This window comes from Portunus trituberculatus, chromosome 36 (assembly GCF_017591435.1).
Source record: "Portunus trituberculatus isolate SZX2019 chromosome 36, ASM1759143v1, whole genome shotgun sequence".
Lineage (NCBI taxonomy): Eukaryota > Metazoa > Arthropoda > Malacostraca > Decapoda > Portunidae > Portunus > Portunus trituberculatus.
The window spans coordinates 10,540,946-10,555,945 of NC_059290.1; the positions used below are offsets into that span (position 1 = coordinate 10,540,946).

Genomic DNA, 15,000 nt, shown 5'->3' on the forward strand with positions numbered 1-15,000 from the left:
CTATAAACACGTGTCTGTGGCAGGTAGTAAGTCTTGAGAGAGAGAGAGAGAGAGAGAGAGAGAGAGAGAGAGAGAGAGAGAGAGAGAGAGAGAGAGAGAGAGAGCACAAGGTATAAAATGTTAATGGGAAGTGGTGGTAGTGAGTGCATGAGAGAGAGAGAGAGAGAGAGAGAGAGAGAGAGAGAGAGAGAGAGAGAGAGAGAGAGAGAGAAGATAAACGTAACACTTAAAATAAAAAGACGAGGAAACTTTCTTGATAAGAGGAAAAAGAAAGAAGGAAATTTTAAGATAAGGAAATGGCAAATAAAAGATAAGAAGAAGAAGAAGAAGAAGAAGAAGAAGAAGAAGAAGAAGAAGAAGAGGAAGAAGAAGAAATGTAATAAAATAAAAAAAAAATAAGAATAACAAAAAAAAATTGATTGAAAGTAAAAAAAAAAAAAAAAAAAATTAGAAAAGGAAAAAAATCTCAAACTACAAATTCATTTCTTCCTTCCCTTAATTTTACACACACACACACACACACACACACACACACACACACACACACACACACACACACACACACACACACACACACACTCTAAACCTCAGACTCAATTTTACTACTGCGGTGACTGTAGACAAGAAGAAACATTACCATATGGAAATTACTCTCCTCTTCCTCCTCCTCCTCCTCCTCCTCCTCCTCCTCCTCCTTTTCTTCTTCTTTTTCTTCCTCTTCTTCTTTTTCCTTTCCTTTTTCTTCTTTCTCCTCCTCCTCCTTCTCTCTTTCTTAGTTCTTTTCCCTTTTCCTTTTCTTCTTCTTCTTCTTCTTCGTCTTCGTTTTCTTCCTTTTCCTTCCTCCTCCTCCTCCTCCTCCTCCTCCAAGTCAGTTTTATGCTTGAGAGAGAGAGAGAGAGAGAAAGAGAAAGAGAACTACTTATCAAATCTCCCCAATCACACACCACACCTTTCCTTTCCCCTTACCTGTATCACCTGTGCACCTTTCTCACCTTTCCCTCTTCTCGCAGATGTTTCCCTCTCCACACTATAAAAACACAAAACCTTATCTTTTTTTTCTCTAATCTCCTTTTCTTTCACGGTAATAAAGATTTAGATACAATACATTACGTTCTCTCTCTCGTCTCACCTTCCTCATTATACTCAGCAGCGATAATAAGTTCATGGTAGCGTATGTGAGACTCAGGAAGGCAAGAACAGAGAGGGCTACAAGGGCCCGGCCAGAAGAAGAAGAGGAGGGCCAATAAAAGGTTTTATTGCTACTAATAAAGAAACGCTATCGTGCTGCCATCTGCCGGCCGCTAAAACAAACACTCAGGTGCTCAGACATGTCCCCATTCGTAACGCCTCCTCTACTCTGTTCCAACGCTCTCTCGTTCTCGCTTTTCGTTCCCCACGCCTTCCCCACGCCCTCCCCACGCCCTCCCCACGCCTTCATCAACTATACCAATTTCCAACGCCCTTTGCTCCTCATGTTTTCTCCACGCCTTCCCCACGCCCTCCCCACGCCTTCATCAACCTACCAACTTCCAAAGCCCTTAGCTCCTCACTCCTCACTCCTCTTCTCCACGCCTTCCCCACGCCTTCCCTATGCTGCAACGCCCCTCCCATGGATTCTACATCCTGTCCCCACGCCCATAAGCTCCTCTCTCTCTCTCTCTCTCTCTCTCTCTCTCTCTCTCTCTCTCTCTCTCTCTCTCTCTCTCTCTCTCTCTCTCTCATAAACTCCGCCTCTCGACCCACACACGGACGTTCCTTCTTCGGATACTATCTCACACACACACACACACACACACACACACACACACACACACACACACACACGGGGAAATGGTTCAACAGTGCTAGTTATACAAGAAACTGTACCCAACCTAACCTAACTTAACCATATAGATATTGCTCTCCTCCTCCTTCTCTTCCTTCTCCTCTCTCCTCCTCCTCTTCTTCTTTTTCTTTCTTTCTTGTTGTTGTTGTTGTTGTTGTTGTTTTTCTTCTTTTTTTTAGCGATAGTAGTAGTTACACCAGATATCTCTTCCTCCTCCTCCTCTTCCTCCTCCTCCTCCTCTTCTTCTTTTTTTTTTTTTTTTTTCTTGTTGTTGTTGTCGTTGTTGCTGTTGTTGATGTTCTTCTTCTTCTTCTTCTTCTTCTTCTTCTTAGCGATAGTAGTAGTTACATTAGTACTCTTTTTTTCCCATCTTTCCTGTTTAAATTTCCCCGATTGTCCTTCTCAGCAGTCGGGGTGTATTTTTCGTCTTATTTCTTGCCGGGTGACGCCGGAGATTGGTGGGTGGGGAGGAGCTTCATCTGTTCTATCCTTACCTCCTACTAAGTATGTAGCTTCTGTTGATGTAGTTTAGTTAACGAGTGACCTCATCATAAGTCGCAAGGCCTCCTGTCACTCGTCTTTCCTATGTATTCCTATGTATTCCTTCTCTTTCCTCCTCCTCCTCCTCCTCCTCCTCCTCCTCCTCCTCCTCCTCCTCCTCCTCCTCCTCCTCCTCCTCCTCCTGCCAAACCTCCCACATGTGCTCACTTTTCCATGGGGGTGTCTGTCCTACTATGTCACCCCCGTCACTCCCAGACACGCCCTCAGATACTGTCCACCCTCTCACCCCCTTCCATCACTACCTCCACCCCGTCCACCCCCTTCTCCCTCCTCCGTACACGTCAGAAACCTGTTCATTGTAGCGCAGCCTTGACCGGTACGTGATTGGTGAGGTTATGGTGAGATTAATGGTGAGTCCTGCCTCTCCTCTACTTGGTGACTCCTCCTCCTTCACTATCCTGTGGCCTTTTGGTGATTTGTGGCCCATTTTCTTTGTTTTGCCTCATCTACGTTTTCTTTCAGTGCTAGTGGTGGTGGTGGTGGTGGTGGTGGTGATAGGTGGTGGTGGTAGTGGTATTGATGGTGGTGGTGGTGATGGTAATAGGTGGTGGTGGTGATGGTGAAAGGTGGTGGTGGTGGTGGTGGTGATGGTGATAGGTGGTGGTGGTAGTGGTATTGATGGTGGTGGTGGTGATGGTGATAGGTGGTGGTGGTGGTGGTAGTATTGATGGTGGTGGTGGTGGTGGTGATGGTGATAGGTGGTGGTGGGTGGTGGTGGTGGTGGTGGTGGTGGTGGTGATGGTGATAGGTGGTGGTGGTGGTGGTGGTGGTGGTGGTGTGGTGGTGGTGGTGGTGGTGGTGGTGGGAGTTTTATTTATTTTTTTATTTTATTTGTTTATTTAATGTTTGGTTTCATTATTTTCATTTATGTTTTTGTCTATCTTTTCTTTTTTTCATTTTTTTTTCATTTTATTTGTTTATCTTTTTATTTTTGTTGTTATTATTTTTCATTAATTTCTCTATTATTCTTATTTTTTCCATTTATCTGTTTATCAATTTTTTTCTTCCATTTCATTTTTATTCATTTATTTATTTGCTTATATTATCGACTTTCTTTATTTCTGTATCTAATTTTTCTTTAATTTTGTTTCATTCACTCGTTTATCTATTTTTCTTTTTGTTTCAGTTTTTTCCTTCCTTCTCTTCATTCATCTCTGTATCTATCTCCCTTTTCTTTCATTTTTCTTTCAATTTATCCGTTTATCTATTTTTCTCTCATTTCATTAGTTCATGTATTAATTTATCTATCATTTTTTTTTTCTGTTTCATCTTTATCATTTCATTTGTTTCTTCCTTTCGTTTCATCTTCGTCTGCGTTTTCTTTCAATAATTTTTCAGAGCATTTCAATTTACACGACTCACTTTCACTCACTTTCTCACCTCCATTATGAGTCATTAGCGTGGGAATTCTCAGTCACTATCAAAATGCTGGGTTTATATTTTTGCTGTTTTCCTTTTTTTTTTTTCTGGTGTTCATTTCCTCTCTCTCTCTCTCTCTCTCTCTCTCTCTCTCTCTCTCTCTCTCTCTCTCTCTCTCTCTCTCTCTCTCTCTCTATTATTGTCCTTTTTATCTTTAGCATCAGCAACAGCAATCTCCACTTAGCTTCCTCACCACTTCCTTCCTCCTCCTCCTTCCTCCTCTTCCTCCTCCTCCTCCTCCTCCTCCTCCTCCTCCTCCTCCTCCTGCTGCTGCTGCTAATCTTCTCTCGCATCTTCCTCTTATCAGTCAAAGTTTTCCTGAAGTTTGATGGACGTTTATTAAAGTTATTTTGACGTGTGTGTGTGTGTGTGTGTGTGTGTGTGTGTGTGTGTGTGTGTGTGTGTGTGTGTGTGTGTGTGTGTGTGTGTGGGTGTGGGTGTGGATGTGTGTGTGCTGATTAGAACAGTTACTAAGATCACCAGTCAGTCAGTCAGTCAGTCAGTCAGTCAGTCAGTCACATTCTCACTCAATAACAAGGTAAGAACAACTGAGAAACACACACACACACACACACACACACACACACACACACACACACACACACACACACACACACACACACACACACTGCCTCTCACAACAAAACAAAGCATTCAGAACACCACTACCACCACCTCCTCCTCCTCCTCCTCCTCCTCCTCCTCCTCCTCCTCCTCCTCCTCCTCCTCCTGTAGATGATCACTTGACAACGCCCATAAACTGCCCAGCGGGTGTGCCTGAGAAGCCGCCACTCACCTCCCTGACCTTATTTTGACCCTTAAGTTCCCCTGACGCAAAAACGAGACTGGCTAGAGCTGCGGAGGAGGCCAAGAAGAATGGTACGAAGGAGGAGGAGGAGGAGGAGGAGGAGGAGGAGGAGGAGGAGGAGGAGGAGGAGGAGGAGGAAGGTATACTCTAGAGGTGACAATGTGTAGTATACGTATGTGAGGATAATGCTAAACTTTCTCGTCTTCTTAAACACTTCTCCTCTCCACCTTCACTATTTGAAAAGACTTTATTTCAACTGACCCAAGTATTTTAAGGTCTTTTTTTTCGGTTCTAGAGGCAGATTAACAAGATTTCTGCATTATTAACCTTAGAAACACTCTTGAAAATCCCGCTAGTCATCTCTGCGGCCTTGGAAAACAGTTGTGGTGAGAGAGAAGAGCGATTTTTAAGGTGGTTTTACGGTTCTAGAGGCAGAGTGACAATTAGTAGGAAAGGCGAGGTGTGGTTTATGAATTGAGGGAGAAAAGAGGGGAGTTTAAGGAGTTAGAGAAAGAAAGGGAAGTTTAGGGAATTAGAGGGGAAATGGAGGGGAATTTAGGGAGTTATGGAGAAAGAAGGGGAATCAGGAAAGAGGGGTAAGGAAGTCAAGGAGAGGATAAGGGTGAGGGGAGACGGGTAGGGAGTGAGGGGAGAGAAGTAGGGAGTGAGGAAAGGGATAGGGGTGAGGGGAGAAGGGGAGAGTGTAGGTAGTGAGGGGAGAGAGGTAGGGAGTGAGGGAAGAGGGGTAGGAGGTAAGGGAAGGAATAGGGGGTGAGGGGAGAGGGGTAGGAAGTGAGGGAAGGAATAGGAGGTGATGGAGAGGGTAGAGAGTGAGGGGAGAGGGGACAAGGATAGGAGGTGAGAGGAGAGGCATAGGAAGTGAGGAAAGGATGTAGGGCATTGTAGGGAGCGAGGGAAGGAATAGGGGATGAGGGAAGAGAGGATAGGGAGTCAGAGGAGAAGTTTAAGGGGGGGGAGGGAGGAGGTAATGCCACCTTTATAAACCCACTTGCTAATCAGTGTAATCAATGCAAATGAAGAAAACCTTGTATCTTTAAGGGCCTGCCGATGGGGTTGTGGCGGGGTTGTGGCGGGGTTGTGGCGGGGTTAATACTCACATTAGCACAGGTGAGCCCACAATAAATACCAAGGGTACCGGGGCAGGGGTGGGGGTCGAAGGTAGGGGCAGGAGGGAGGGAATGGGTGGTACGGTGAGGGAAGGGGGCGAGATGGAAGGGGAGGGGATAGGGCGGCGAGGGAAGGGAGTGGGAGGGAGGGGGAGGTTTGTGGGGGGGAGGGGAATACCTGTTGTGCGCCTCAGCAGGTCCAGGTGACTCGTGTTCTCAAAACTCTTCACTCCGTTCTTCATTTTTCATTCATTTTACGCTTATTATTCACGTCTTCATTCCTTCCTTCCTTCCTTCTTTTCTTTCCTTCTTTTCTTTTCTCTTTCTTTCCTTTCCTTCATCTCGTTTCTTAGTCTCTTATTCTTAAATCTTTACTCATGGTTTTTTTTTTTCTATTTCTCATTCAGTGTACGCATATTATACTATCCTTCTTCCTTCCTTCCTTCTTTCCTTTTCTCTTTCTCTCCTTTCCTTCATTTCGTTTCCAGGTCTCTTATTCTTAAATCTTTATTCCATTTTTTTCTGTCTTTCATTCACTTCACTCTTATCAAACACATCTTTCTTCCTTCTTACCTTTCCATTCCTTTCTTTTTCCTTTTCTCCTTTCCTTCATTTCGTTTCTTCGTCTCGCATTCTTAAATCTTTACTTCATATTTCACTATTTTTCATTCACTTATATTGTACTACCCGTCTTCCTTCCTTCTTTCTTTCCTTCCTTCTTTCTTTCCTTCCTTCTTTCTTTTCTTTCTTCTCTCCTTTCCTGCATTTCATTTCTTAGTCTCTCTTCATTTCCTTTTTCACTCTTTCTCATTCACTTATATTATACAACCCCATCTTCCTTCTTTCCTCCTTTCTTTTCCTTTCCTTCATTTCTTTCCTTTCCTCTTCTCATCCTTTCCTCCTTAATCATGGTGAGAGAGAGAGAAAGGAGCGATTTTTAAGGTGTTTTTATGTTTCTAGAGGCAGTGACAAAATTTCTACGTTATTAACTGACGAAACACTCATATAAACCCGGCTAATCATCTCTGTGGCCTTGAAAAACAGCCGTAGTGGGATTCAAACCTGTGTACCGCCTTCCCCCGCCCACTGGTCTTAGCGCCACTCCACGACCGTACAACAATGAGACGAGGAGAGGAGGAGGAGGAGGAGGAGGAGGAGGAGGAGGAGGACAATAGGAAAGGTAGTGAAGGGAAGATTTACGCGCCAAATACATCATGAAAAGAGAGAAGCAGAATAGATGTAGAAAGAATTAGAAAGATAAGGAAAAGATAAGGAAATAAGACGAATATGATAAAAAGATAAATACCAGACGGAAAATAGACGTAGAAAATGAATGAAGAGATAAAGAGAGAGAAAGAAAACATGATGAATAGAGAGAAGTAGCAGAATACATGTAGAAAGAATTAAAAGATAGGGAAGGATGAGATAAGAAGGTGGACATGATAAGGAGATAAAGTTTTAATTGACTTCTGGAAAATTGTGAGCCTAAAGAGAAGCGAAAGTTTTATAGCCATCACCTCCTCCTCCTCCTCCTCCTCTTCCTCCTCCTCCTCCTCCTCCTCCTCCTCCAACAAGACCAGAAAAAGGTGTCATATTGAGGGAAAGAAGCGAGATGGAAGGAGGAAAAAATGGTCAAATCCACCAAAAAAAGAAAAAAAAGAAAAGAAAATAGAGAAAATGAAAAAAAATGGAAAAAAATAAGACACACGAGAGAGAGAGAGAGAGAGAGAGAGAGAGAGAGAGAGAGAGAGAGAGAGAGAGAGAGAGAGAGTCATCAGAGGGAGGTGGAAGGCAAGGACACGAGGAGGAGATAAGGAGATACCTCTGAAGGGATCCACGAGACCACAGGAGGAAGAAAAATGTACCAGAAGCTTGTGGAGGAGGAGGAGGAGGAGGAGGAGGAGGAGGAGGAGGAGGACGAAGAAAAAGAAGAAGAAGAAGAAGAAGAAAAGAAAAGGAGGATGTCTTTATATTTCACCTATCCTCTTCTTTCTTCTATCCTTCTTCATATCCTTAACTTTCTTTTCTTGACGTTATTTTCTTTCTCTTTCTTTTATCTTTCTTTTTTTTTTACAATTTTCTCCTTCTTTCCCATTTTTTCCCCTAATTTCTTGTGCAGTATGAAGCCCAGAGAGAGAGAGAGAGAGAGAGAGAGAGAGAAAGAAACTGAAACCGAGACCCCGAGACCTCGAGACCTATACCACACCCAGACCAAACCCAAGACTGAAGACCCAAACACAGACCACCCTCACACACAGACTCCTACACACTAAACAAAAACGGCTCCATCTATCAACCAGCAGAACACCACACACCACGCTTCACCCCGCCCTTCCCCGCCCACTCCCGCCCACTTCTGAGCCTCTGTCGGGGTGAAAATGTGTAAACGTCCCCATGCACGAGTTCTGGAAGCCTCGCCACGCCTGGAATGCCGCTGGAAGGGTTTGTGGATTCCAGCTGTCTCTGTAACTGCGCCAAGTCGTCTTTACGTTCTCGTTGGTGGTAGTACAGTTTAACGATAAGAGAGAGAGAGATGGGGGTGAGAGAAGGTTGGGGAGGGAGAGAGAGGGGTTGAGGATGGGGTGAGAGAAGGTGGGAGAGAGAGAGAGAGAGGTTGAAAGGGGATGTGAGAGAGAGAGAAAGATAATTTGGGAGAGATGAGTTAATGAAATGAAAAGAAATTTGGGGAGTGATTAAGTTAAGAGAGAGAGAGAGAGAGAGAGAGAGAGAGAGAGAGAGAGAGAGAGAGAGAGAGAAATAAAGAAAAACAAACGTAAATATTTTTCTCTTTTCTTCCTCCTTCTCAATTCATTTCGATATCTTAAGAAGTGTCTGTTTTCCTTCTCTCCTTCCCTCCTCCTCGTCCTTCTTTCTCTCCATATCTAACCACCTACGTCTTCCTCCTCCTCCTCCTCCTCCTCCTCCTCCTCCTCCTCCTCCTCCTCCTTCTTACCGGCTACTCGTGTTATCTCTCATCTTTATTACCTCCTGGACCTCCCTCACCTCGTAGCCAATGTTTAAAGAGATTTCTCTCTCTCTCTCTCTCTCTCTCTCTCTCTCTCTCTCTCTCTCTCTCTCTCTCTCTCTCTCTCTCTCTTTTAACTTTATTTTTTCATTTTGTTAACTCTCTCTCTCTCTCTCTCTCTCTCTCTCTCTCTCTCTCTCTCTCTCTCTCTCTCTCTCTCTCTCTCTCTCTCTCTCTCGTAAATCGGAGTTTCAACCTCAAATCAAGAGAGAGAGTGAGAGAGAGAGAGAAGCATATATACAACTTAACAAATTATCTCCAAAGGTTTTATAATGTAAGGGCAAGGGAGGCAGGAGGGAAGGAGGGAGGGAGGGAAGGGGAGAGGGGGAGAGAGGCAGTGGGGGGTGTGCAGGTGTGGGGCGGGGTGACAAGGTGTGAGCGAGTAGGGTTCCTTGGGGTGGTGGTCTGGGTGGTCCCTTGAACAACAGGAGGTCCCAACGCTCGACATTACCTTCTGTATGTGAGGGACTGGTGGTGGTGGTGGTGGTGGTGGTGGTGGTGGTGGTGGTGGTAGAGAGAGAGAGAGAGTAGTAGTAGAAGTAAGAGATTGAAATGACAAGGGGAAATGGATATAAATTGGCAGAGAGAGAGAGAGAGAGAGAGAGAGAGAGAGAGAGAGAGAGAGAGTTAAATGAAAAAAAATAAACAAGTAAAAAAGAGAAAGACAGGTGACAAAAAGTATGCTGTGTGTGTGTGTGTGTGTGTGTGTGTGTGTGTGTGTGTGTGTGTGTGTGTGTGTGCAGGTGTTGCGGTGGTGAGGTGTTGCGTGGCTGTGTTGCCTTGCTTCTCATTAACACAGTGATGAAGATGGATGGCATGTGGTCTGGTGATGTAACACGTGCAATCATCGGTGTAAAAGTTGGCAACCCACACGATAATGTTTCGCTAATACTTCTCTTCCTTTCACACGACTTTATTAATTTTCCTTGTTATTATTTTTTTTTTTTAAGTCTCCTTGATTTATGGATGTCCTTCGTTAATTAGATTTAAATTTTTTTTGTTACGTGTTTATTATTTTTTTCATTTTTTTTTCTCATCTCAAATTTCCTCCTATTTATTTTTCTTTTGCTTCATTAAACAGACCACGTATGTTAATTTATCTTATTTGTTTTACAGCTAATGAATAAATTTGTCTTGTAAACTATTTTTTTTTTAGATCAATGTCGCAGCATTCACTAAAGATTCACATTTCACTAATATAAACAGTAATGAAGAGAATAACACCACAAAAACAGTCATTCTTACCTGTTCCTGTTTATTATTTTTATGGAGACTACAATTCAAGTGGGCCCTTTTTTTTCTAATATTATTTTTTTTCACTTGGTAGTTCTGCCTCTTACATAAAAAAAAAAAAAAATAGAATGAGACCAGGAAAGAGTTGTAATTTTTGGCCTCTCGTCTCTATTTAGATGGATATTTAATTAATTTTCATAACTTCTGGTCGTAAATTGTTTCTTATACCAAAGTAACCGCGTTCACTGAAGATTTATATTTCTCTGATATAAACGGTAATGAAATAGAATATGTCCAGAAAAGGGTTGTAATTCTTGACCTCTTGTGTCTATTAGGGTTGTATATTTCATTCATTTTCATAATTTCTGGTCGTTAACTATTTCTTATATCAAAGTAACAACGTTCACTGGGGATTTATTTTTTTCACTGACAGAAACAATGATAAAATAAAATAAGACCAGAAAAGTTATAATTCTTGGCCACGTGTGTCTAGTCTATTCAGAGTGTATGCTTTATTTACATCTTCATTCATTTCCATAACTTTTGGTCGTAAACTATTTTTTTTTAGATTAATGTAAGTAATCAATGTAAGTTCATTAAAGCTTCACATTTCACTGATACAAACAGTAATGAACAGAATCAGACCACAAAAAGCAGTAATTCTTAGCTACTCCTAACTGTTTTATATTATACTCTTAATTTACATCTTCCTTCATTTTCATAACTTTTGAATAATTTGTGATTTTTTTTTTCTTTTCCTTTTTTTTTTTTTTGCCTGTGGATTTTTTTTTTTTTTTTTTTTTCCTCTGGAGTGTGCCTATGGTGTGCTTTAGACAGAGAAGAATACTGGCGTGACGGTGTGAATCATTCTAGCACAAGATTTCACGGTTTTCCCTTAGTTTCCCTGCTGTGTGGAGTGCTCAGACACTCTCACTTCAACTAACTAATAACCAGTGAAGAAAACATGTCCAAGAAACAGAAGACAACTTGTATGAACTTCCCTCAAACTTCCTCCTTCAACTGATTTAAATAATGAAGAAAATGAATACCAATCAAGAAAAACACGAGCAAATACACACAGCACACAGGAGACGCCAGGTGAGCTCGTGTTACCTGCGCTGGACGTGACAGTGAGACAAGTGAGGGTACGTGACTTACCTGTGATAGTCGTCCTTGCAGAAGATGCGTCCCTCCCTGGCGAAGCACGTGCCAGCGTCGTCCAGGGATTTTTGACAGATGACGCAGCGCAGACAGCTGGCATGCCACTTGAGCTCCACCGCGCGCAGGTAGAAGCGGTCGTTGATTGGGTTAGAGCAGCCAGCGCAGGACACCTCACTATTGTCGCCCCCTGGTCCGTTCACCCCGACCCCCGAAGACACGCTAGCCCCGGGGGAGCCCACACCTGCGAAGGAGACACCCGGGGGAGTTAGCTTCTCAATCATTCATACCTTTTAAACTCTGGAACTCCCTGCCTGCTTCTGTATTTCCATCTCCCTATGGCTTAACTTCATTTAACCCCCTTCAGTGCCATGACGCGTTTCCATATTGCTTCTGGTGACTATTTTGTGTTTTGTACAGCTTCAGAAACTCATGTAGGGGATGAAAATAGTGAAGACTGGCCATTAATCTACTGATCTCTTCCGAATGTCAATAAAATGGTCTAATGGTACACAAATCTCAAGGTAAAATTGTCCACCAGTACTGGAAAGGATAAGAAGGATGTTTTAAGACATTTATCGAACCTGCAAGGGGACTGGCAACTAAATGAGCCTTTATTTATATTTTTTGTTGCCCTTAGCCAGCTTTCTTACATAAACAAAAGCAGCGAACACCTGAAGTTATGTACACACAGGTAATTAACAGGTCCGGGCCGGGCAGGTGTGTTTGGGGGGATAATGGAGCCAAGTAAATGCTTCTGATTAATACTGAAGCAACTGTGCACGCTAACTCGCTAACTTGCTATCTCGCTAACTCGCTAACTCGCTAACTCGCTGACTCGCTAACTCGTCCACAATGACACGTAAATGTATGGAGGAATGCTCATTATCTGCAGCCCAGCCAGGGATGAGTGATAGAATGATAGCAAGCCGTGTGTTTACTGAGGGGAAAAAGACACTTTCTTCCTATTCTCGTTTTCAAATAATACAGAACTTGTCGAAAGCCTTGTGGTGGTGGTGGTGGTGGTGGTGGTTGTAATGTTGTTGTTGTTTTGTTAGATAAGCTTAGTAAACACACAACAAATAAGAACAATGTACCATGAAAGAACACACACAAAAAAAAAAAACTTGAACCCTCTTTCTCTAATACCTTTGAAAAATACGAGGGTACGACAAGAGTAAAAACCAGAGCATTGGACATTCACCTTAACGAACGAGCGACACAAGGGTGAAAGAGAGGGAGGGACAAACCAGGAATACCAGTTTTTGAGAGGTCGCGCCCCCAGCAACTAATCGCTCTCTAAATTCCCGGTAAATGCTCCAGTAAACGCTTCAAGAAATGCTCCTTTATTTAGAGTGTTTTTGCTTCCCTGTGTCTTCTCATTCTTTATCTTCACGCTGGTCTAAATACGGTCTTCAGGTCTTCCATCTTGCCATTACGTGCCTCGGTGTGTGTGTGTGTGTGTGTGTGTGTGTGTGTGTGTGTGTGTGTGTGTGTGTGTGTGTGGTTAGGGAAGTGAACATTTTTATCGCTCTCCCTAGACACACACACCTCTCTCTCTCTCTCTCTCTCTCTCTCTCTCTCTCTCTCTCTCTCTCTCTCTCTCTCTCTCTCTCTCTCTCTCTCTCTCTCTCTCTCTCTCTCTCTTCATTTCCTTCATTTCTCACAATAATCGAAGAGAAATTAATCAGACGAAAAAAAATTCCTATACTTGTTAGAATCAATGAAGCGTCTCTCTCTCTCTCTCTCTCTCTCTCTCTCTCTCTCTCTCTCTCTCTCTCTCTCTCTCTCTCTCTCTCTCTCTCTACGCGCCTTTGTCCCAATCTGGTTTGAGAAATAGATTCGGCAACCCTCAATTTCTTCACCCTGGTTTGTATTTATGTAAGATTTAAAGGAGGAGGAGGAGGAGGAGGAGGAGGAGGAGGAGGAGGAGGAGGAGGAGGAGGAGGAGTAATTGCAAAGGCTGTGTGGTCCTCCTTTTATAGGTAACATTGGGGAGTCTAGGAAGTGAAGTCCTTTCGCTTCTGTAAACTATCCTACACCTCTTTGAAGGACTCATCCCCTCCCCACTCTTCCTCCTCCTCCCCCTTCTCTCCTTCCCTTCCTTTTCTCCCTTCTCTCTCCCCCTTCCCCATCTTCTCCCGTTTCTACTGGCTTTCTTCCTCTTCTCTCTCTCTCTCTCTCTCTCTCTCTCTCTCTCTCTCTCTCTCTCTCTCTCTCTCTCTCTCTCTCTCTCTCTCTCTCTCTCTCTCTTTTCTTCTTTTCTGTCCTTGCTTTGTTGGTCTTCTTCTTCTTCTTCTTCTTCTTCTTCTTCTTCTTCTTCTTCTTTCTTTCTTTTCCGTCTTTCTTCTTTCTCCATTTCTTCTCTTCTTTTCGTTCTTGATTTTTGGCCTTGTTCTTCTCTTCCTCTTCCTTCTTCATCAATATCATCTTCTTCCTCTTCTTCTTCTTTTTCTTCTTCTTTTCCATGTTCTCTTCATTTTTTCCCTTTTCCTCTCTTCCTCATTTCCTCTCCTCTTTTTTTTTCCTTATACACACACACACACACACACACACACACACACACACACACACACACACACACACACACACACACACACACACACAGGAACTAAGAACCGCCCATTTCGTAATAGTTTGTGATCTAATTGTGTGTGTGGGGCTTTCCTTAATGGTTTCCGGTGTGTGTGTGTGTGTGTGTGTGTGTGTGTGTGTGTGTGTGTGTGTGTGTGTGTAGTGTGTTTTTTTGCACACATTTTGACGTTTGTAAGTCTGTGTGGTTTCCTGAGAGAGAGAGAGAGAGAGAGAGAGAGAGAGAGAGAGAGAGAGAGAGAGAGAGAGGTAAAGTCGACTAGAGTGTAAGACAAAGAGGCGGGAGGACGAAGATAGAGACGGGAAGAAGAGACGGGAGGACAGGAAGAGTGAGAGTAAAGGAGAGGAGAGACAGGAAGAGAAAGAGAGGAAAAGGAAGACAGTGATGAAAAAGGAAGACGCGTTAGGAGGAAAATAGAGGAAATGAGACAAAAAAGTAGGGAAGAAAAGAAGGAGAAATGAAGAGGGAAATTAACGAGGAAATGGAGAAACAGGTAGTAGTAGTAGTAGTAGTAGTAGTAGTAGTAGTAGTAGTAGTAGTAGTAGTAGTCTAAACAATTAAACCACAAAATAAACAAAAAAAACTCAAATATAAGATTACAAAACGCATGTAAAAAAAAAGTACAGGTGTTTGAACCCTTAATTAACAAACTTACCTGTAGAAATCATACAAAAAATACACTCACTCACTAAGACAGCAAAACACAGGTGACACAAAAATACAGGTGTTTGGGGCCTTAATTAGCAAACTCACCTGTAGAACCCGCGTCAGATCCAGGAGACACGTATGTATTCCCTCGATCGCTTCCTGGACTGACAAATGACGATGCACCGGCTGATGAGGCTGACGAGTTGGATGATGAGGAGGATGAGGGCGTGAGGGGCGCTTGCTCGTGGTTATGGGCGTTATCGTGGGCGTGGGCGTGGTCGTGCAGCTGCGGCATGGTGGGTGAGGGGTCGCAGCTTGGATCATACGCACCCTCAGACGATCCGTATTGCTGTGGGTGGAGAGAGACAACGCGGGGTGAGACATCCATACTCAAGTCCACCTGGAGTTTTGTCTAGGTGTAAAGAGGAGGAGGAGGAGGAGGAGGAGGAGGAGGAGGAGGAGGAGGAGGAGGAGGAGGAGGAAAGACGTGGAAGTGACTACATACCGCCTACCAAGGGAAGATTTTTGCCACCTGAGTAGAAGGAGGAGGAGGAGGAGGAGGAGGAAGAGGAGGAAGAGAAGAAGGAGGGGGAGGAGGCAAGA

At 43.5% G+C, this 15,000-nt stretch overlaps 1 protein-coding gene across 3 annotated transcripts in view; it reads right to left on the bottom strand.

Annotated features, from left to right (window-relative positions):
* LOC123513625 (LIM/homeobox protein Lhx9-like) overlaps positions 1–15,000 on the bottom strand; it is a 122,151-nt gene that overhangs the window by 59,565 nt on the left and 47,586 nt on the right. For all 3 annotated transcript variants that reach the window (XM_045270894.1, XM_045270895.1, XM_045270896.1), the window contains exons 2-3: positions 14,503–14,746; positions 11,157–11,400 (exon numbers count right to left, since the gene is read on the bottom strand). In XM_045270894.1, coding sequence (XP_045126829.1) covers positions 11,157–11,400; positions 14,503–14,746 — 488 coding nt within the window. The remainder of the gene's footprint in view (positions 1–11,156; positions 11,401–14,502; positions 14,747–15,000) is intronic.